The sequence below is a fragment of the Ailuropoda melanoleuca genome, chromosome 2 (assembly GCF_002007445.2).
Source record: "Ailuropoda melanoleuca isolate Jingjing chromosome 2, ASM200744v2, whole genome shotgun sequence".
In the NCBI taxonomy this organism is placed as follows: Eukaryota; Metazoa; Chordata; class Mammalia; order Carnivora; family Ursidae; genus Ailuropoda; species Ailuropoda melanoleuca.
Window position 1 is genome coordinate 81,263,509 of NC_048219.1, and position 24,474 is coordinate 81,287,982.

Genomic DNA, 24,474 nt, shown 5'->3' on the forward strand with positions numbered 1-24,474 from the left:
TACCTTTGTCTTGGTACGTGAGAAATTTCTTTGCCCTGGCCGCTTTCAATACTGTATCCTTGGATCTAATACTTGCGACTTGCACTATGACGTGACATGGCATAGGTTTGTCGNTGCCGTGGCGTAGGTTTGTCCTGGTTGAGCTTGGATGGGGTCCTCTCTGCCTCTTGGACACGAATGCTTGTTTCCCTTGCTAGATTAGGGAAGTTTTCAGCTACAATTTGTTCAAATATCTCTTCTAGACCTCTGTTTTTCTCCACCCCTTCAGGGATGCCGATGATTCTGACATTGGATCGTTTCATAGAGTCAGTAATAATCTCCCGTAATCTACATTCGTGGGCATGGATTTTTTAAAGACCAGCTTCTATTTTCGTTTTTTCTTCTAACCCATCCTCCAATTCGCTAATGTGTTCCTCTGCCTCGGTGACCCTGGCCGTCAGAGCCTCTAGTTTTGACTGCATTTGGCTCATAGAATTTTTAATTTCTGTCAGATTCGCTCTCATTTCTGCCCTTACGGATTCTATATTCTCAGTAACATTTTCGTTAATGCTTTTTTCAAGTCTACTCATCATCTTGACCATTGTTGCTCGGAATTCCATTTCTGATAATTGGGATACATCCATATCTATTATTTCTGTGGCAGAGGCCACAGACATTATCTTTTCTTTGNTGGCAGAGGCCACAGACTCATTATCTTTTCTTTGCTGGGGGGGACTTCTCCTTCTCGTCATTCTGATGAAGAGAGATTGCAGGGTGTCCAGGGCCCAAATTATTGACTGGGACCCAGGCCGTGCGCCCTTGTTTTATAGCGATCTTAGGGATGTGCGCTTCTTTNTCTGGGGGGGACTTCTCCTTCTCGTCTTTCTGATGAGGAGAGATTGCGGGGTTGTCCAGGGCCCAAATTATTTACTGGGACCCAGGCCGTGCGCCCTTGTTTTATAGAGATCTTAGGGATGTGCGCTTCTTCCTTAAAGAGTTTATTTATTTATTTGAGAGAGAGAGAGACAGTCAGCAAGAAAGGGAACCCAAGCAGAGGAGTGNAGACAGCCAGCAAGAAAGGGAACACAAGCAGGGGAGTGGGAGAGGAAGAAGCAGGCTCCCAGCGGAGAAGCCCGATGAGGGACTCTTTTCCGGAATGCTGTGATCACATCCTAAGCCAAAGACAGGCGCTTAATGACGGCGCCACTCAGGCGCCCTGGGTTGTGGGCTTCTTGATTTTTCAGCCTGCCTTCTGGGGGAGGGGCCTGCCTGCAGGTACTCAGAAAACCCTGTTTGGGTAGAGTCTCTGTGTCCCTTGCGAGGGGGGATGGGGATGGGCACCCCGTGAGCCGGTATTTCCGGGCTTTTGTTCTCTGGCGGCTTTCCCTGGCGGTCTGCTGCGCCTCTTCTGAGAGTCAGAGCAGCAGCGGCTGAAATTCAGCCTCTGTCACAGAACAGAGGGATTGCAGCCCGTTCCTNTATTTGAGAGAGAGAGAGACAGTCAGGAAGAAAGGGAACACAAGCAGGGGAGTGGGAGAGGAAGAAGCAGGCTCCCAGCGGAGAAGCCCGATGAGGGACTCTTTTCCGGAATGCTGTGATCACATCCTAAGCCAAAGACAGGCGCTTAATGACGGCGCCACTCAGGCGCCCTGGGTTGTGGGCTTCTTGATTTTTCAGCCTGCCTTCTGGGGGAGGGTCCTGCTGCGCCGATACTCAGGCAACCCTGTTTGGGTAGAGTCTCCGTGTCCCCTGCGAGGGGGGATGGGGATGGGCACCCCGTGAGCCGGTATTTCCGGGCTTTTGTTCTCTGGCGGCTTTCCCTGGCGGTCTGCTGCGCCTCTTCTGAGAGTCAGAGCAGCAGCGGCTGAAATTCAGCCTCTGTCACAGAACAGAGGGATTGCAGCCCGTTCCTCACTGATGTTCTGGCCACTTTAACTCTGTTACTGTTGGTGCTGCTCAACCCTGCAGCATCCCGGGATGTGCGCCCCATTCCCGGCGTCCCAGCCCTCACTTCCAGGGCCGGCGCGTCTCTGTCCTTTGTGTTTCTCACACCGCCAGCCGCCCCGCGCACGCTCCCCGAGCTCCCGGTCTCAGTCTGCTGTCTCGTGGTTGCCGTCCATGAGTCTGCCCGCTCCCCCGTGCAGGTGGCCCGCCAGCCGTCAGCTGCCCCGTGCGCGCTCCCGGAGCTCCCCGTCTCAGTCTGGATCCAGTGAGCACACCGGAGTTCCGGAGTTCCGTGAGATGCTTGGTAGCGCGAGCCCCCGGCTCACGGTTTCAGTCTGCTGTCTCAAGGGTGCAGTCCGCGGTCCACCCGCTCCCCCTGTGCAGGTGGCTACCGCTTCCCGGTGCCCGGACATGGTGGCTCCCTCCCTTCTGTTTATCTTCTGATATCTGTGCACGGTTTCACGGCTCCCCGCTTCATACCTCAATACTCAGCGCTGGAGTTGTTCATTTGTAGAGATCCAGCTGTATCTTCCTGCATCTCAGGCTGATTCCATGGATGTTCCTGCTGGTCTGGTACCTATCCAGCTCAACTCAGGGTACTGGCTGAAAAAAGGGGTTCCCTACTCCTCCATCATCTTAACTTCTGTAGATCATTTTGAATTCTTGTACACTGTTGGTGAGAATGTCAAATGGTGCCATCGCCATGGAAAGCAGTCTGGTGGTTACTCAAAAAATTAAAAAGAGAATCATATGATCCAGTAATTTGGCTTCTGAGTATATACCTAAAAGAATTAAAAGCAGGGTCTCAAAGAGATATGTGTACACCCATGTTCATAAGCAGCAGTATTCATGGTAGCCAAAAGATAAAAGCAACCCAACATTTATTGATTTATCGTCCATATTTAATGGGCAAACAAAATGTGTTTTTTTACATACATACACACATACACACACACACACACACACACACACACACATACATACACAGTGTAATATCACTTAGCCTTAAAGAAGGAAATTCTGATAGATGCTACAGTGTGGATAAACTTTGAGGACAAAAGGACAAATGCTATGTTATTCTACTTATATGAGTTCTCTAAGAGTAGCCAAATTCATAGGCCAGAGAATGGTGGTTGCCAAAGGCTGTGGGGAGGGAGAAAGTGGAGTTGTTTAATGGGAACTGAGTTCTAAGAAATGAAAAATAGAGCCACAATGGAATATAACTACACCCACAAGCAAAATGAAAATGTGGGGCACCTTTCATAAAAAAATTTCAGGATGACTATAAAATAATTAATCAAAAATCATTAAAGATTTCAGGATGACTACAACAGAACAGGAAACTAAGTTCAGGTTGTTGTATCATTACACAGTTCTCATGCCCATGAAGCTGAGCACTGCCCACAAGAATGGCTGAAGTTAAAAAGACTGTCCATAGCAAATGTTAGTGAGGATATGGGTTAACCAGAACTTTCAAACATTGTTATCAGGAGTGTAAAGTAGTACAATCACTTTGAAAATGCTTTGGTTGTTTCTTATAAAACTAAGCATACATGATCCAGCAATTCTTTTCAGATATTTACTTAAGAGAAATGAAAACATGTTTACTAAAAGTATTGCACAAGAATGTTCATAGCAGCTTTATATATAAAAAACTAGAAATAATTCAGATGTCTATCAACAGGAGACTAGATAAATAAATTCGTTATATTCATGCAATTGAATATTACTCAGCAATAAAAAAGACCTACAGAAACATGGATGAATCTCAGAACGTAGTAACATAATCTATATAACAAGATTAGCATGATTCCATTTATGTAAAGTTTTAGAATAGACAAAGCCAATTTATAGAGACAGAAAGTAGAACATTGGTTGCCTCTGGGAAGTGGGATTTAGACTGCAAAATGGCATAAGGGTACTTTCTGGGATGATGGAAATGACTTATATCTTGATTGATGTTATCATTACGTGGCTGTCAAGGTACTTGTCTAAGCTCGCCAAATTGTTACACTAAAAATAATTCTGCATTTTATTGCACATACATTATATCTTGATAAAGTTGAACTCGTTGATGAAACCTCCAGGGCCTAGAGTTCTCTTTGTGGAAAGGTTTGTAATTTATCATACAATTTAATCAGTAGTTGTAGTATTATTTTGTTATTATTTCTTCAATTTTGGTAAATAGTATTTTTCTGGATTTTGCCCAGTTCATCTACATTTTCTGTAAAATTGTCTGCAGCATCTACAGTTATGTTTTCTTTTTAGTCCTGGTGTTGGTTATTTGTGCCTTCTCTTACTTATTCCTTTTTTTTTGTTTTTATGTTAATTCCAGTTAATTCCATAAAATTAACATTTTATGTTAATAAACATTCAGTGTAACATTAATTTCAGGTGTACAATATAATGATTAAACAATTCCATACGACATCTGGTGCTCATCACAAGTGCACTCCTTAATCTTCATCACCTATTTAACTCATCCACCCTGCCCACCTTCCCTCTGGTAGCCTTCGGTTCTCTGTAGTTAAGGCTCTGTTTCTTGGTTTGTCTCTGTCTCTTTTTTCTCTTTGCTCATTTGTTTTGTTTCTTAAATCCCACATATGAGTGAAATCATAAGGTATTTGTCTTTTTCTGATAGACTTATTTTGCTTAGCATTGTACTCTCTAGCTCCATGCATATCATTGCAAATGGCAAGATTTCGTTCTTTTTTTATGGCTGAGTAATATTCTATTGTGTGTATATAATGTTATGTACTATATATGCATATTATATATCATATATAATGTATGTTTATATATATATTACATGTTTATCCATTCATCTATCGGTAGGTGCTTGGGGTGCTTCCATAGTTTAGCTATTGTAAATAATGCTGCATTAAACATAGGGGTGCATGTATCCCTTCAAATTAGTGTTTTTGTATTGTTTGGGTAAATACCCAGTAGTGCAATTGCTGGATCATAGGATAGTTCTATTTTTAACTTTTCGAGGACCCTACATACTGTTTTCCAGAGTGGCTGTACCAGTTTATGTTCCCACCAGCAGTGCAAGAGGGATCCTTTTTTCCACATCCTCGCCAGCACTTGTTGTTTCTTGTGTTTGATTTTAGCTATTCTGACACGTGTGAGGTGATATCTCCTTGTAGGTTTGATTTGTATATTCCTGATGATAAGTGATGATAAGCGTCTTTTTATGTGTCTGTTGACCATCTGTACATCATCTTTGGAGAAATGTCTGTTCATGTCTTCTGCCCATTTTTCAATTGAATTATTTGTTTTTTGGGTGTTGAGTCTTATAAGTTCTTTATATATTTTGGATACTAACCCTTCATTGGATATTTCATTTAGAAATTTCTTCTTCTATTCTGTAGGTTGCTTTTTCATTTTGTTGATTGTTTCCTTCACTGTGCAGAAGATTTTTATTTTGATATAGTTTCAATAGTTTATTTATTTATTTTTATTTATTTATTTAAAAGGATTTTACTTATCTATTTGACAGAGAGAGAGACAGCCAGCGAGAGAGGGAACACAAGCAGGGGGAGTGGGAGAGGAAGAAGCAGGCTCCCAGCGGAGGAGCCTGATGCGGGGCTCAATCCCAGGACCCTGGGATCATGCCCTGAGCCAAAGGCAGACGCTTAACGACTGAGCCACCTAGGTGCCCCTCCAATAGTTTATTTTTGCTTTTGTTTCCCTTGCTTCAGGGGACCTATCTAAAAAAAAAGTTATTTGTCAGATGTCAGAGAAATTACTCCCTTTGTTCTCTTCTAGGATTTTTATGGTTTCAGGTCTCACATTTAGGTCTTTCATTCATTTCGAATATATTTTTGTGTATGGTGTAAGAAAGTGGTCCAGTTTCATTCTTTTGCATGTTGCTGTTCAGTTTTGTCAACACCATTTGTTGAAGAGATTGTTTTTTTCCCATTTGATATTCTTTCTTGCTTTGTTGAAGATTAGTTGACCATATAGTTGTGGGTTCATTTCTGGGTTTTCTGTTCTGTTGATCTATGCGTCTATTTTTGTGCTAGTACCACACTGTTTTGATCTCTACAGCTTTGTTATATAATTTGATGTCTGGAATTATGATGCCTTCAGCTTTTCTTTTTCAAGGAACATGTATTTTTAATCATAGTTGAAAGTTAATACATTTACTATGAACATAATTATGCCAATATATTTGAAAAACTTAAAATGGAGTAAATTAACCAAAAAATAATCTCTAAAAGAAATAATTTGCCTGGATAGTCTTATTAAAGAGCTTGAATCAGCAATTTAAAATCTCTTAACAAAGCAAACTTTAAACTCAGATGGTTTTATTTTATTTTATTTTTAAAAGATCTTATGTATTTATTTGACAGAGAAAGCAGGAGAGCGCAAGCAGGGGGAGTGACAGAGGGAGAAGCAGGCTCCCCACTGAGCAGGGACTGGGATGTGAGGCTTGATCCCAGGACCCTGGAATCATGACCTGAGTGGAAAGCAGTCGCTCAACCGAGCCACCTAGGTGCCCTGAAACTCAGGTTTTAGATGGGAGTTGTATATGTAGAAAATCTACAAGAATCTATAGATGAATTAATACAGTTATTAAATGTGTTTAGTAAGGTTGTTAGATATATGGCCATTACAGAGAAATCATTACTAGTTTTACAAATTTGGAACAAGCTATTAGAAAATATAATTTTGGGGGCCCCTGGGTGGCTTAGTTTCTTGGGCATCTGACTCTCGATCTCAGCTCAGGTCTTGATCTCAGGGTTGTAGGTTCAAGCCCTGCGCTGGGCTCCACACTGGATGTGGAGCCTACATTAAAAAAAAAAGAAAATATAATTTTAAAAGTACACGATTTATGTGAAAATGCTGTTTTTTCCCCCCAAATCGATCTACATGTTCAATTAAAATTTCACCAATGATCTTTGTAGAACCTGACAAATTGGTTTTAAAATTTAAATGTAAGAGCAGTAGGCTAAGAATAACTAAGGCAGCTCTCAAGAGGAGCAAGGTGGAGTAAATGTGCCTGACCAGATATAAAGATTAATTGTGAAGCTAAGGTAAATAAGAGCATAGTATTGGCACAGAGGTAATCAAATGAGTTTAATAGAAGAGAGAATCTGGGAAAAGATCCATGCATAAGTGGTAACTTGATGTAATATGAGGGTAATATTATGGATATGTAGTGCTGGAACATTTGACTCTTCATATATAGAAATATGAAATTGTACCCCTACACTACATACAAAAATGAATTCTTTAGGGATGTAAATGTTAAAGGCAGGACTTCACAATGTTGGAAAAAAATACAGTATATCTCTGTGACCTGGTGGTCAAGAAAGATTTCCTAAGCAATTATATGCAACTAATGAATCATCGAACTTTACATCAAAAACCAGGGATGTACTGTATGGTGACTAACATAATATAATAAAAAAATTAAAAAATACAATCATGTTTGAAAATATTGATAAATTCATATATGTTGTAATTAATAATTTTTGCTTATTTAGAAAGCAAAGAGACAAATCTCATACTGGGAGAAATATCCGTTATACATATATAATAAACAAAGTATTAGAATCTATAATTAATAAAGAATTTCTATAATCATTAAGATGAAGGAACTAAATAGATAAATGTAAGGCCTGAATAGAAATTTCACAGAATAGGGGCGCCTGGGTGGCTCAGTCTTTTAAGTGTCTGCCTTTGGCTCAGGGCGTGATCCTGGTGTTCCAGGATTGAGCCCCACATCAGGCTCCTACACTGGGAGCCTGCTTCTTCCTCTCCTGCTCCCCCTGCTTGTGTTCCCTCTCTCGCTGGCTGTCTCTGTCTGTCGAATGAATAAATAAAATCTTTAAAAAAAAAAAGAAATTTCACAGAATAGGAAATACGAAGAATTAAACGTAAAATTTTTAGGAAAATGCAAATTAAATGACAAAATTTCAAAGTACTTTTAACTCTTACTATCAACTGTTGGTGAGGTTGTGAAGCAGGCAAAACTCCTAATATGCTGTTGTTGGGAAGTTAAATTGGTACATGTACTTTGGCAAATAACGTCTTTATCTTGTAGAGTTGAACATGCGACCTACCCTATGACCAATTTGAATTCTAGGAATATACTACAAAGGAATTTTATGCATTTGTACCAGGAGATATTTACAGGAACATTTATAGCATTATTGTGTGCATTGTCCTCAAGTTTGATACAATTCAGTGTATGAGCAATTGAATATATAAATAAACCACAGTATATTCATACAATGGAACACTGCTTAGCATTGAATATTAAGAACTATATTTACACACAAATATCTGAAACTGCTGAATGAAAAATACAAGATAGAAAAATAAATATACAATGAAAACATTTATATAAAGTTCAAAAATAAAAAACTCTGAAGTATTGATATGTAATTAATCAGTAGAGCTATAAAGAAGAAGGGAAAAATGAGTATTAAGAACATTTGTTACATTCGAGGGGCAGAAGTTGAAAGCTAATGAAGAGAAGCATTCAGAAGTATTTATCAATATTGATAATATTCTGTGTCTTAAAATTGGTGGTTGATTCATGAGTACAGAATATAGTCTGATTCATTGTTAAATTACCTATGCCTCCCTTTCCCAATTCCTGTCCCTGCCATATATCTATCCCTACTCCTCAATTCTAATCCAGCTCTATGGTAATAAGTGATTCTGGAAGGTGGGTGCTAATTAAGGTTTTTCTTTCTTTCTATAATTTCTATATTCGAGTCATGTCTATATGACTCAGTAAATTTTTGTACAAAACATATGAAAACAATAGAAATGAAAGATATTTATAGAAAATCTCTCCAAGACTATGCTTTTTTATGAAATCTACTTTATTTTTCTCATTTGCTTATGCTTTTAGCATCATATCTAGAATCTATGGCTAGATCCATGAATGTTAACTCCAATTTTTTTCTAAGAGTTTTATATTTTAACTATTACATTTAGATCTTTAATCTATTTTGAGTTAATTTTTTATGTGGTATGAAGTTAAGGGTCCAACTTTATTCCTTTACATGTGAATATCAGTTGTCTCAGCAACATTTGTGGAGAGTATTCTTCCTCCATTGATTTGTCTTGTTATTGTTGTTGAAAATAAATTGACCACAGCTGTATGGCTTTATTTCTGGATTTCCAATTCTATTGCATTGATCTATATGTTACCTTATGTCAATACCACAGTTTTGATTATGGTAGCTTTGTAATAAGTTTTATTAAAAATTATTACAAATTATTAATTTGGGGGTTATGTGTCCTCCAACACCATTCTTTCTCAAGATTGTTTCGGCTATTCAGGGTCCCTTGTAATTCCATATAAATTTTAGGATCAGCTTCTCTATTTCTGACAAAAGGTAGTTGGAATGTTGGTAGAAATGTCATTGAATGCATCAAAGGACAGTATCAAGAGAGTAAAAGGCAACCCACAGGATGGGGGAAAATATTAGCCAATAATATATTTGGTAATGATCTGGTATCCAGAATATATAAAGAACACTTCCAATTCAACAACAAAAGCCAATCACAGAAGGACAGATGCTTCATGATTCCACTTTTATGAGGTATGAGTCAAATTTACAGAACCAGAGATTAGAATGGGGATTAGAATGGGTAAGGAGGAGGGGGAAATGGAGAGTTCTTCAACTTGTATAAGGTTTCCAGTTATGTAAGATAAATTAGTTCTAGAGGTCTGTTTTACAGCACAGTACCTATAGTCAACAATACTATATTGTGAACTTATAAATTTGTGAAGAGGATAGATCTCATGTTAAAGTGTTTTTATGGTAGAAAACAAAGCGCTAGAAGGAAACTTTTGTAGGTGATGCACTATGTATATTAACTGTGGTGATGGTTTCATGGTGTATGCATATGTCTAAACTCATCAAATCGTGTACATTAAATATGTGTAGTTTTTGTGTGTGTATCTGTTACACCTCAAAACTGTTTTTTTTAAAAAAGAATATGCTTTTTCTTTGAATCACATGGGTGTTCTATCCAAATGGAGTAGTCACTGTAATAAAATCTAAACCTGAGGCCAAATAGTTTAAATATTGCTGAGAAATGCATTAAAAATAAAAATATGGCTGCTTTTAAAATATTACTTGCCAGGACTAAATATGTATTTTAGTGGAGAAGATCAATTTTGTGAAAAATCACATCTCACCATATGAAAAATGAAAGGAAAATGATCTAGCCATAATTTCAATGAATAAGTAATGTTTTAAGATTCACAAAACCACAAAATGAATACAGAATATTTTCAAGTAATCCACAGTGTTTACTAATGTTAATGCTGTTTTCTTTACTCAAAGGTCAGTAAATTAGAATTAGAACTAGAAGGTGCCAAAAAGAAATTTAAAGAAATGACGGAGAGCTATCAAAAAGAAATTGAGGACAAAAAGATATCAGAAGAAAATCTTTTGGAAGAGGTAGGAAAAACTAAATATGTTTGAAGATTTGTTATATTCTTAATTTTTAAGTATATAACAATTCTTAATTTTTAAGTTATGATTTTTAAAAGATTTAATAAATTTATATGAGACAATTAGTTTCTATAGAAGCTTAAAAGTATCTTTGTTATACTAAGTATTTGAATATTGAGTAGTGTATTGTTTTGAGAAGATTAAGTGGTCTTTACAGTGTTATACTGTCATCTCACTAGATAGGATACCCTAAAATAAACCAAAACAGTAATGCATTTTTTACTTGGCTTTCCTAATTTCCTGGTGTTTGCTTTCTGCATTTTATGTAAGTAGTATATATGGTCTTTGCATTTAAGTTAAATTTGTTTTTTGTGCATTGATTTTAAGAAATACTTTATTTGGTAGGTTGAGAAAGCAAAAGTCATAGCTGATGAAGCAGTAAAATTACAGAAAGAAATTGATATACGATGTCAGCATAAAATAGCTGAAATGGTAGCACTTATGGAAAAACACAAGGTAATCGTGTGTGTGTGTGTAATGAGAACTATTAATTAGAGCCATATTTATGCATAAAGATGGTGAAATCAAGATAGCATTCTGATTTGTCAGAAAATTATGCAGTAATGACTGATTACAGCTAGAATACTCTTGATCTCCCGTTTCTCTAACTCAGGTCTTAACCACACAAAGCTGAGTTTGGGTCTCCCTTCCTTGAGAATATCTCTCCTTGTCATTTATTATGTATGAAAGTAATCACTTTTATTCTGAATTTTCCTAGTACTCTCTGACAGCACTTTCCACCCTATGTTTATTTAAGTACATCTCCAGAATGTGTATCTGATAAAGGATACAAATATATCCTTTATGTGTGTCTAACACATATTAGGCTAAACAGATTTTTATCAGTGGTATAAATAGATGAAAGACTTAATGTTTGCTGTGAAGTGTGCTTTATTCTTTGTTGTTTTAAAAGTAATCATTCTGTTAAGAAATTCAGCTTTATTCCTTTTAAGATCTGGAGAGAAGAGGTGGGCTATACCTACCTATTCATCTTTAGAATTGTTGGTGGGATCTAACATATGAGGTAACCAATGAGGATTACAAAGTATTTTAATAATAAATATTAACAAAATTCATAAAAATATTATGAACTCATAGATTTAAACATATTTGATATGTCTCAATCCATTCTATTTCTTGACACTCAAATTGTTCCTCTCTTGGCCAGTAGGAGACTCTTCAAACCAGCCGGTCAGTCCTTTTGAGTTGACCCTAATAAACTCTGACAGCTTTTTTGCTTTCTATTATGACAAAATGTTCAAGACTCTTCTTGTATTTCTTGCCCCAGATCTGGAATCAGTTACTTTTCTAAGAGGTCTTGGTGTTTCTAGCCTATTTTTTAAATTATGAAATTCAACATTTCCAATTAAAAAGAGTTTTTTGTTCTTGTGTTTGATTATATTCAAGACTCTTTTCTTGTTTCATTGTTTATGTTATTTGAATAAAAATGGTTTGAAAAATAAAAGCTCAAATATATCACTGAATTCATTGACTTTTTCTGTGAATATTAAATACATAAAGATACCAGTATTATTAAAACATAAACTATTTGTGTTCTAATACACCTAATATATTTTCTCTGTTTAATGTAGCACCAATATGATAAAATAGTTGAAGAAAGAGACTCAGAACTAGGACTTTATAAAAGCAAAGAACAAGAACAGTCATCAATGAAAGCATCTTTGGTGAGATACAGAACAAATAGCAGTAAAGCCAATTTTCATATCAGCATGGCTGGTGGTAAAGAATAATATTAAATAAAACCATAATTTTTGAGCTGTAGAAACAAAGAATCTTAGATTTAAAAAAGATCTTACAGGTTTTATAGTTAAATGGTTTTCAAATTTTATTTTCTGAAATGGTAGAATAAAGTCTTCTTTTCAAATGAATAAATATGAACCCCAGTTAAAAATAAATTTGGAGCTCTGATAAAGATTGGGAGAGGAAGAATGGGTTAGATTGGGAGAAGGTGAGGAGAAGAGATATACATAGTGTTAAATATTTCTTGAGAGAAGACTATAAAAATTTTGTCTAAATGAAATCTTTAGTCATGTTCAACTAGCAGCCTTCATATCAGTAGACTTTTAAAGTGAGCACTGGGTGTTATACACAACTAATGAATCATTGAACACTACATCAAAAACTAATGATGTAATAGACGTTGGCTAATTGAACATAATAAAAAATTATTTATATGAGTGAATTTATTTCTGTGTAAAACTAAATATATATGAAACATTTGTTAGCATTTTCACTGTTTTGAGAAATATATGGGTACACTATAAATTTCATGTTTTTTTCTCTTTAGGAGTCTGAATTGTCTAATCTCAAAAATGAACTTTTGTCTGTTAAGACACAACTTGAAATAGAAAGAGAAGAAAAGGTAGGTTTTGTGGCATTACAAAGTAACTAATAACATTTAGGTGCAACTTTCTGGGTTTTTTAAATTTAACCTTTTTTACTGAAGTATAACTGCAACTTTGTTTTTATAAACATGTCATATTAGAAAATATATTTGGGTAGCTAGGATTAAAACATATAGTTTTTACCCATTAGCTTTTTTTCAGAAGTATGTAGTGTATTTCTTTGTTTAAATATTGAACATATATAAATATAAACATACTTTAAGAGTGGAAATGCTTTTAGATATAAGTACTTGGAAAATACCTCATATTATTATATGATGCTTATATATTTAGATGTGTTTTTAAACTATTCATCAGGTTTCAGGAAAAAAATGCCTTATATTTGTATAGTATTTTGCAATTTACAAAATGAATTGACTTACTTTAAAATGACAAATACCATTTATTTTTTTACATTCTATAGGACAGGCACTATGCTAACTATCCTACTAACATCTAATTTAATTCTTAAAACAATGCTTAAAAGCAATACTTACTACCTTCATTTTTATAGGGGTTAGGTTATTTATTAATGATCACATAATAAAAAAGTAGAATGCTTAGAATTCAAATCTAGATCTTGCATGATTCCAAAACCCGTTTTCTTTCTTTCTTTCTTTTTTTTTTTAAACAATTTTTTATTATATTATGTTAGTCACTATACAGTACATCCCCGGCTTCCGATGTAAAGCTTGATGATTCATTAGTTGCGTACAACACCCAGTGCACCATGCAATACGTGCCCTCCTTACTACCCATCACCAGTCTATCCCATTCCCCCACCCCCCTCCCCTTTGAGGCCCCCAGTTTGTTTCTCATAGTCCATAGTCTCTCATGTTTCATTCCCCCTTCTGATTCCCCCCCCTTTCTTTATCCCTTTCTTCTCCTACCGATCTTCCTAGTTCTTATGTTCCATGGATGAGAGAAACCATATGATAATTGTCTTTTCTGCTTGACTTATTTCACTTAGCATTATCTCCTCCGGTGCCATCCATGTTGCAGCAAATGTTGAGAAATCGTTTTTTTTGATAGCTGAGTAATATTCCATTGTATATATATTTTTTAAAATTTTTGAGTCTTAAGGATTCTTTGTGTATTCTAGATACTAGTCCCTTATCTGATATAAGATTTGCAAATGTTTTCTTCCATTCTATGGATTGTCTTTTTATTTCTTGATAGTATTATTTGTAGCAGAGACTCTTTAATTTTGATGAAATTCAGTTTACCTAGATGCCCTTTATCCAGTTGGGAAAGTTCTTTTCTATTCCTAATTTGTTGAATGTTTTTATTATAAAAAGATGTTGGATTTTGTGAAGTGGTTTTTCTGTGTATACTGAGGTGATTGTGTGGTTTTTGTACTCTACTAATACAAAGGATTACATTAATTGATTTTCAGATGTTAAACCAATCTTACATTCTTGGGAGAAATCCTATTTGGTCATGATGTATAATCTTTATATTCTGCTAGATTCAGTTTGCTAGTATTTTGTTGATTTTTTGTGTGTGTCTATATTCATAAAGAGATACTGGTCTGTAGTTTTCTTGTGATGTGTTTGTCCTCAGGCTTCAGATCTTTTCACCAACTCATTGTGAAGCCTTAGAACCCATGTATTTATCTGAGAGGATAAATTGTGGTTATTTTTCTTAAAAGTAAAGTATAGTTGACACACAATGACATTAGTTTCAGGTGTATAACAGAAATTCAGACAACTCTATATGTTATGCTATGCTTACCCTATTTGTGGCTACCATCTGTCATCATACAATGCTATTACAATATCACTGACTTTATTTTCTATTCTGTACCTTTCATCCCTGTGACTTATTCATTCCATAACTGGAAGCCTGTATCTTCCATTTTCCATCACCCATTTTGCCAGCCCCCCACCCATCTCCCCTTGGGCAACCATCAGTTTGTGCTCTGTATTTATGGGTCTATTTCTGCTTTGTTTGTTTGTTCATTTGCTTTTTAGAGTCCACATAGAAGTGAAATCATATGGTATGTGTCTTTCTCTGTCTTATTTCATTTAGCATAATACTCTCTAGGTCTATTCATGGTGTTGCAAATGGAAAGACCTCTTTGTTTTTCATGGCTGAGTAATATTCCAGTGTGTGTGTGTGTGTGTGTGTGTGTGTGTATACATATATATGCGGTTATTCACTTTTTGCCATTTAACCAGTCTCTCTTCAAGCTGTATTTCCTTACCCAATTTTATGAAGGGAAAAGATAAGAATATGATTTGGTATATTCTACTTACAGGGTGATAACAGGGGACCAAGGAAAAGGACAAAATTCATGTGTTTTTTTCAGTGAATCACTTCTTTTTGTGTTATCTACTCCTTCAGGGGAATCTTTTCTTTCTTTCTTTTTTTTTTTTGAAACTTATCTTTTGACTTTATTGCTGTGTATTGGTAAAGATATTGTTCTCTATATTGGCAAAGATAATTAATTCTTTATGGCATGTTTGTCGTGCTTTCTTTGCCCAAGGCTAGAGAGACCAAAATGAAAAAATTTAGTCATTTTTTCTGAAACTTTCACTCTGTATGCATTTTCTAGGCCTCTTTTTTTATGGACTTCCCACTTACCCCTCAGATACTTCTTATCAATTCAGGTGTATTAGTGACAGTTATTCTCATTGTTATATGTGTCTACTTTCACCAATATTGTGCAAGTGGTGATTAGGTTAAGAGCCATATTGATCAGAGTCAAATCCTCACAAGTATACTCTGTGGCTCTCGTGCTGAGCCTCACTAGAATTACATAATAATTATGGCATAAGATTGTGTGTTTTTGTTGTTGAATTTGTTTTTGAAGTTCTGAATTCCTTCCTTTTGGGCATTTGTATATCTTGTTAGAATTGTCTATTGAAATCCTTTGCCCATTTTTTAGTTGTTGTTTTTGTTGTTGACTTATAGGAGTTCCTTATGGGTATTAACCCCTTATTGATATGAAATATAATTGAATCATGTTTTTGTCATCTTATTTTGCATTACATATTAATATTTATTTATTTTTCTCTGAAGTGTGTGTGTGTGTGTGTGTGTGTGTGTGTGGTTGATTTAAAAGGTGTGTGTAGTACTTCCAATTAGTTTACTGGTTACCTCTATATATTTTTTTAAAGATTTTATTTATTTATTTGACAGAGATAGAGACAGCCAGTGAGAGAGGGAACACAAGCAGGGGGGAGTGGGAGAGGAAGAAGCAGGCTCATAGCAGAGGAGCCTGATGTGGTGCTCGATCCCATAACGCCGGGATCACGCCCTGAGCCGAAGGCAGACCCTTAACCGCTGTGCCACCCAGGCGCCCCACCTCTATATTTTTAAACAATATATCTAATACTTGTTACTGCCTCTTTCTCCACATACACAATGTTGATATTTATTTTGTTAATTGATGTTGTCAAGATTAATAAAAACATGTATTTGTTCTCTAACCATGATTCTGGTATTTGTTTAATTTGAAATTTATATATATTCAGTTCATCTTTTATATGAAAGTTTTTTCTTAGTTCTCAATTTTGATCCTAGTCAATACACAATCCCTATTTTGACCTATGTTACTTGCCCATTGGTATGAAAAAACTGTTATGATAACAATTTAATTTTCCAATTAAGTTGGATTTGTGGGACTGTGATAAACCACCTTCTCTACATCTATCACAGTTTGATGGACCTGAATCTCTGCCTAGGTGAGATGTGACATTTGATATATTTGTTTACATTCTTGATATGGAGGGAAGTTTCAGAGTCTTCCAGTTGGTCCTTCTAAACTTAAAAACTCTCATTTTGAGAGTTAGAACCAATATGAGGATTATGGCACTTACTTGAGTTTATTCAGACTTTAGTATCTAAAGAATTGACTGCAGATTAGGTTTATGGTTCCATGGGCTCATTGTAAGGTAGACTTGGATTAAATGCCATTTATCACATGACCCCAGTACACCCCAAGACACCTGAACTAATGAAAAAATAGTAACATTTTGGGTTATAATAATTGGTGTTAGTTAATAGTCAACATCCAATTACCCATAAGTCTTAGTATTTCAGTGCACAAGATAGTAGAAAGGATATAGTATGTATTTGTGATATTATTGCAAAATCCTTCTGGTAACAATAGTTACCAGGCTTTCTTTTAATTTGGAGGGTTCTAGGTTTATAAATTTATTCAAGTCTGAAATTTGGGTACAGGGCCATCATTCTCTATTCCTGTGTCAGACCATATTATAAGCATCTTTGTGTTATTCAATTTAAATAGGGATCATAGTGGACTGCCTATCTCTTTGGTCTTAGGGAACTCATGATTAGTTAACCACTACCAAAGATCTATGTTTGCATATGAGCTAATAATTCACACCTTGGAAGCACATGCTGTATTAGAACAGACTGTAAGTAAGATCTCCAGACCAGCAAAAGTCTCCAGAATTTTATAGAGACAATGCAGTCATGGGAGGTGCTTTTTCCCTTCTGTCCTCTAGAAGCCTCTAGAAGTCCTCTGAGAGGCAGTGCAATTTTGCTAGAATAGAGGATATAATTTATCCCGGAAGAGAGCATTCTAGCTCTTTATTGTAGACCCCAGTTGTCACTGTAACTGATGATCAACTATCGGTCATTGATAGTATACACAATAAGAATAGTGACTACTATTACATTAGCTTACTACCAGCTTCTTCATGGTGAAGTGAATTCTCTCGTTAGGAGCAACACTCTGGGAGAGATAGCATGGTGTATGCAAAGGCATTCAGTAAGGTTGATACTGGCATAAGCATCATAGGCAGGCAAGGCAAGTTTGCTTAAAGTTCTGTGTGTTGGAACTTTCCCTTCTCTGAGTCCTTTCAGGCTTTCTGGGGGCTGTATAATTCTGTTCTCCAGGTGACTGTCATATTAAAGGCATAGTATATATTCTTTTCTATAGGCCAGAGTTAATTTTTCTTTTTTCTCTACTTAATATATACACCCTAATCTCCAGCAAAAGTGATGTGTTATTTCCTAAGTATTTTGTACTTTTTTGTACTTTCTTTTTCCCCCTCATCCTTGTGTATCTCGTCTTAAAAGTTCATTATTCAAGGTCCAACCAAAATGTACCATTTCTCAATGCACAGAAAAATTGAATTCTGGCTCTAAAGGCCCATAATATTTTGGATCTCTTTATAGCTCTTCACAGTTAGTTGCTTGTGTATATTTATAATCTGATCCATTCACTTCATTTTACAAATGAGAAAGCTGATTCAGAATTTTCTGCTTTTTTTTTTGATTCAGAGTTTTTTTTTTTTTTTTAAAGATTTTATTTATTTATTTGACAGAGATAGAGACAGCCAGCGAGAGAGGGAACACAAGCAGGGGGAGTGGGAGAGGAAGAAGCAGGCTCACAGCAGAGGAGCCTGATGTGGGGCTCGATCCCAGAACGCCGGGATCACGCCCTGAGCCGAAGGCAGACGCTTAACCGCTGTGCCACCCAGGCGCCCCTGATTCAGAGTTTTAAAAGATTCTACAGATAGATACTGAACAGATCAGAATTTTTAAAAAATATAATCAAAACTAAATAACAAGCTCTGTAGAAAGAAACTAATTTGCTTTTCTTTTTTTCTTTTCATTTTATAAGATCTGGAGTTTAGTATTCTTTCTTTGTTAATACTTCTTAAAAGTATCTTGATAATAGCATTAATTTTTGATAATAGCAGTGACTACATTGTGTGCACTCATTTTTAATAGGAAAAACTCAAAAGAGAGGCAAAAGGAAACATAGTTACTCTCGAAAAAAAAGATAAGGTAAGAGTTTTATATAATTCTCTTGATTTTTCTTTATAACTCAACTTGTTTCCTAACATCTACCTGGAAAATTTTTTTGTTCATAAGTAGGTAAGCAGCATCTACTATTCATTTCCAAATACAGAATGTGTTCAGATTATGAAAGTATATATCACATATTCTTATGGAGTTGTTTTGAGTCACGTATAATTCCAGTAAAATAAGCGCATTACTTATTTCTGTTTTCAAGTAGATTAGTAAATGCCATATATCTTATCTGAGGTTCTAGGTATATAAATTGCAAATAATGAGGATATAATAAAAGCAATAAAAAATTTAAATAGGCTTTTTTTTAATTTGCTATACTTTATTCCAACAATATTGAAATATCATAAACCTTATAGATAGTAATTATTAAGTTTATCAAATATTTCTGATTTGGGCGGGTTACTTCTTTATGCCTCAGCTTGTTCATCTGTAAAGGGGTAATGAATAATATCTATTTTTTAAAGTTGTTAAAAGGATTGAATGAGATAATACTTGTAAGGCATTTATAAATAAATAGTGCTTGGCACATAGGAAATGCCATATAAGTGTTTTAAAAAATACAGCAGTGAGCACTGAGTAATGTATAGAATTGTTGATCATTATATTTTACACCTGAAACAAATATAATACTATATGTTAATTATACTTCAATTTAAAAAAATAAAAATGCAACAGAAAATCGTGAATATTCTGTATACAGGTGTACCTTGATCTTGTGGGTTCAGTTCCAGACCAATGCAGTAAATTGAATATAATAAAGCAAGTCAAATGAATTTTTTGGTTTCTCAGTGCATGTAAAAGTTCTATGTACATTGTATTGTAGTCTGTTGAGTGTGCAATAACATTATGTCTAAAAAACAATGTTCATACCATAATTTAAAAATACTATATGTTGGCCTACTGAACATAATAAAAAAAAAAGAAAATCTTAAAAAAATAAAAATAAATAAAAATACTGTATTGTTAAAATGCTAACCATCATGTGAGCTTTCAGTAAGTTGTAATCTTTTTGCTGGTCGAGGGTCTTGCCTTGGTATCAGTGGCTGTTTACTGATGAATGGTGATGGTTGCTGAAAGTTGGGACGACGCTGGCAATTTTGTAAAATAAGACAATGAAGTTTGCTTCATTGACTCTTCCTTTCATGAACGATTTCTCTGTAGCATGGGATGCTGTTTGATAGCATTTTACCCAGAGTAGAACTTCTTTCAAAATCAGAGTAAATCCTCTCAAATGCTGCTGCTGATTTATCAACTAAGTTTACATCATATTCTAAGTCCTTTGTTGTCATTTCAACAATCTTCACAGCATCTTCACCAGGAGTAGATTTTATCTCAAGAAACCACTTCTTTTTGCTGATAAATAGGAACTGACTCCTCACTTGTTGAAGTTTTATCATGAGATTGCCACCATTAAGCCACATCTTCAGACTCCACTTTTAATTCCAGTTTTCTTGCTGTTTCCACCACCACTGCAATTATTTCTGTCAGGGAGGTCTTGAACCCCTTATAGTCATCCAAGCGAGTTAGAATCAACTTCTTCCGAACTCCTGTTAATATGGATATTTGACGTCTTCCTATGAATTCACAAATATTCTTAATGGCATCTAGAATGGTGACTCCTTTCCAGAAGGTTTTCAATTTACTTTTCCCAGATCCATCAGTAGAATATCTATGGCAGCTATAGTCTTACAAAATGTGTTTCTTAAATAATAAGACTTGAAAGTCAGAATGACTCCTTGATCCATAGGGTGCAGAATGATGTTGTGTTAGCAGGTATCACAACATTAATCTTGTACATCTCCATCAGAGCTCTTGGGTAATCAGGTGCCTTGCCAATGAACAATAATATTTTGAAAGGAATCTTTTGTCTGAGCAGTAGGTCTTAACAGTGGGCTTAAAATATTTAGTTAAACCATGTTGTAATCAGATATGCTGTCACCCAGGCTATGTTGTTCTATTTATAGAGCATAGGCAAGTAGATTTAGCATAATTCTTAAAGGGCCCTAGGATTTTCAGAATGGTTAATGAGCACTGGCTTCAACTTAAAGTCACCAGCTGCATTAGTCCCTAACAAGGGAGTCAGCCTGGCCTTTGAAACTTTGAAAACAGGCATTGACTTCTCCTATTTATTAAGGTCCTAAATGGCATCGTCTTCCAATATATGGCTGTTTTGCCTACCTTGAAACTCTCTTGTTCAGTGTAGATGCCTTCAGTACTTAATTAGCTACATCTTATGGATAACTTGCGGCAGCTTCTACAATAGCCCTTGCTGCTTTACCTTGTACNTTCATTTATTTGAGAGAGAGAGGAGGAAGAAGAGAGGGAGAGGAACAAGCAGGCTACATGCTGAGCAGGGCCCCCCCCCCCCGACTAGGGACTGGATTCCAGGATCCTGGGATCATGACCTGAGCCAAAGGCAGTTGCTTAACCGACTGAAGCGCCCAGGCACTCCCTACCTTGCACTTTTATGTTATGGAAATGGCTTCTTTCCTTAAATCTTATGAACCAACCTCTGCTAGCTTCAGACTTTTCTTCTGCAGCTTCCTCACCTCTCTCTGCCTTCATAGAATTGAAGAGAGTTAGGGCCTTGCTCTGGGATAGGTTTTGGCCTAAGGTAGTATTATGACTGGTTTGATCTTCTATATGGACCACTAAAACTTTCTCCATATCAGTAAAGGCTGTTTCACTTTCTTATTATTTGTGTGCTTACTGGAAGTAGCACTTTTAGTATCCTTCAAGAACTTTTCCTTTGCATTCACAGCTTGGCTAAGTGGTTGGTGCAGAAGGCCTGGCTTTTGGCCTGTCTCGGCTTTCAACATGCCTTCCTCTCTCTAAGCTCAGTCATTTCCAGTTTTTGATTTAAAGTGAGAGATGGGTAACTTTTTTTTCACTTGGACACATCGAAGCCATTGTAGGGTTATTGATTGGCCTAATTTCAGTTTTATTGTGTCTCAGGGATTAGGGAGGCTTGAGGACAGGGAGAGAGATGAGGAATATAGTAGGTCAGTAGAGCAGTCAGAACACACACAGCATTTAAGTTAAGTTGCCATCTTATATGGATGTGGTTCATGGTGTCCCCAAACAATTATAATAGTAACATCAAAGATCACCAGTCACAGATTACCATAACAAATGTAATAATAATAATGCAGAAATTTGAAATATTGTACGAATTACCAAGATGTGACACAAAGTGACACAGGTGACACTAAGCGAGCAAATGCTGTTGGAAAAATGGTGTTGATAGACTTGCTTGGGTCAGGGTTGCCACAAACTTTTCAATTTGCAAAAACCAAAACCACCAAAAAACACACAGCATCTGTGAAGTGCAATGAAATGAATGCTTGTATACGCATCACTGGAAGTGTAACATTCAGAAAACAATGCAACTTGTAGGAAAGTACATACATTTCTATGACTTATTATGAAGAGGTTTATTTCAGTATTCTAGAATGGGGGTGCATTTTCTTTCAAGCTGCTAGTTTGTCAGGGACGTATTAAATTCCCAGACTTGGCCAGAAGGTGGTGTAGTTGTCATTCTCAGTCCTTTCAGGAGAGAAAAATTTGTCCATGAAAACAGTTAGATTTTGGAGATTGAGATGAATGATGAATTCAGAGCAGAAAAAATTTGCTTTCATCAAAAGCAAATGTGTTAGCACCTATGATGTAGAAATATATAGGAAGGAGGATACAGAAATGTAACTGTGTGAAAAAATGCTACCAAATTAATACCTGCTGGAAAGAAGATTATGAAGTGAGATCACTAGAACTGGGCAGAAACCTACAAATCATCTCATTTAGTCCTTTGATTACATAGATGGATAAATACATAGAGATATTTGGAGATTACTTAATATAACCCAGCAAAATGGTATAAGATCCAGGAGAAAAGAGCATATTGCTTGACTCCTGGTGCAGTGGTTGTTTTATATATGTATATATATATATTTTAACACACAGTGTTACATAAGTTCAGGTGTACAACATAGTGATTCAACAAGTTTGTACATTATGCTGTGTTCATCGCAAGTATAGCTACTGTCTGTCCTGTTACATTGCAATTACAATATCATCGACTGTTTTCCTTATGCTGTGCCTTTTATTCCTATGATTTATTCATTCCCTAACTGGAAGCCTGTATCTCCCACTTCCCTTCATCTATTTTGCCCATCCTCCCCACATCTGACAACCATCAATTTATTCTGTGCATTTATAGGTCTGATTCTGCTTTTTTGTTTATTCACTTATTTTTTTTTGTATTCCACATGAGTGAAATATGGTATTTATCTTTCTCAGTCTGATTTATTTCACTTAGCATAATACCGTTGGTGTCTCAGATGACACAATCTCATCCTTTTTTTACAGTTGTGTAATATTCTTCTCTGTGTGTTTATATCACATCTTCCTTTTCCATTCATCCTTCAATTAGTCCAGTGTTTTTATAGCACATGTGGTCATCTCTTAATCCTGCATTCTATACTCTCCTAATTTAATCTACTGCAGATTTAGCCACTGAATTTTTGAGAATAGCTCTGTGTGTGTGTGCGCACATTTTTTTCTTGTAATTGCCACAACTGTATTCACTGAGATGGCGGTGATCAAAGGAAGTGATAAAATTAGAAAGCAGCTAACACAATTCCACTAAAGCAGTTATTATGAACTTTTACTAGAAAGGTCAGATGCTGAAGGGAAGATACATATAAAGGTAGAAAGAAAATGGAAGAAATTGAGTTGAAATAAAGTCTAAGTATTTAGAGTAAATTTGTAATCTGTTTATCTTCAGAATTGAAGAACGTTGTCATTTTTTTACTCCTGGAAATTTTTTCTGTTTCTTTACTTTTTATAATTTTTCTTCCCTATTTCTCTTTCTTTCTTTCTCTTTCTTTCTTTCTTTCTTTGCTTTCTTTTCTTTTCTTTCTTTCTTTCTTTCTTTCTTTCTTTCTTTCTTTCTTTCTTTCTTTCTTTTTGGTGGGGGTGTAAGGCTGGTGGGTAGGAAAAGACTGATATTTTTATAGATGAGAGAGCGGAAATATGAAAGCATAAAAGAGAATGGACAGAAATGAGAATAAACTGCCCTCTGGCTTTTAGGCTATTGTAATGGACCACAAAGAAAGGCTCTTTGCCACCAGGAATAGATTTTTTTCTTCAGCAATCCTCAACTTTTGGTCAGAGAGTTGAGACATTTTCTTTCTTTTCATAGCAGCTCTGTAAAGACAGGCAGATACCATTTTTTCTTCAATGGGAAAATAAAGTGACAAGTAAGGATAATTTATTCAAAGTTATCTAATTAATAATAGATTTGAGGATAAATTCTAGTTTATTCCAGTGTTATTTCTGCTAATTGCTGTACTTAAAATGACATGTAGTGATGATTTTATTCCCTTTTGTTGTTCAATGTAGAAAATACAGACACCTTTATTGGAAACACCTGAAAGTCATTATTGGAAATTTGATTCTAAAGCAGCTCCTTCACAAAATTTATCTCGAAATGTCACATCAGCTGACCATGGCAAATCCAAAGATAAAAGAGACTATTTGTGGACATCTGCCAAAAGTACTTTATCTGCGCCATTACCAAAGGTTGGTTGCTAAAATTTCTAAGAAGGTCATAATTTTTTTAGTTAAAAAAGAAGGTTCTGGTATCATATACCATATATCTGGTATCACACATATAAATATTAAACCGATTCAATTTTTGTGATACCAGCATGAAATGGTTTCTTTTTTGTTTGTTTGTTTATGTCACTGTCCACAACTTAATGACATTTTGGGCAGATTACATAACTTTCTGTCATTCACCAGATGGCATTCCCTGATGTGGAAAATCTGATTCTGACTTAACATTTTTCAGTATCACCCCA

At 35.7% G+C, this 24,474-nt stretch overlaps 1 protein-coding gene and 1 pseudogene across 1 annotated transcript in view; one reads left to right on the forward strand and one right to left on the reverse strand.

Moving 5' to 3' along the window:
- The window catches only part of LOC105241737, a 4,969-nt pseudogene extending 2,347 nt beyond the window's left edge, over positions 1-2,622 (reverse strand).
- The window catches only part of SYCP1 (synaptonemal complex protein 1), a 130,081-nt gene that overhangs the window by 93,877 nt on the left and 11,730 nt on the right, over positions 1-24,474 (forward strand). The window contains exons 24-29 of the mRNA XM_034644004.1: positions 10,245-10,361; positions 10,761-10,871; positions 12,008-12,100; positions 12,724-12,798; positions 18,530-18,586; positions 24,014-24,193. Coding sequence (XP_034499895.1) covers positions 10,245-10,361; positions 10,761-10,871; positions 12,008-12,100; positions 12,724-12,798; positions 18,530-18,586; positions 24,014-24,193 — 633 coding nt within the window. The remainder of the gene's footprint in view (positions 1-10,244; positions 10,362-10,760; positions 10,872-12,007; positions 12,101-12,723; positions 12,799-18,529; positions 18,587-24,013; positions 24,194-24,474) is intronic.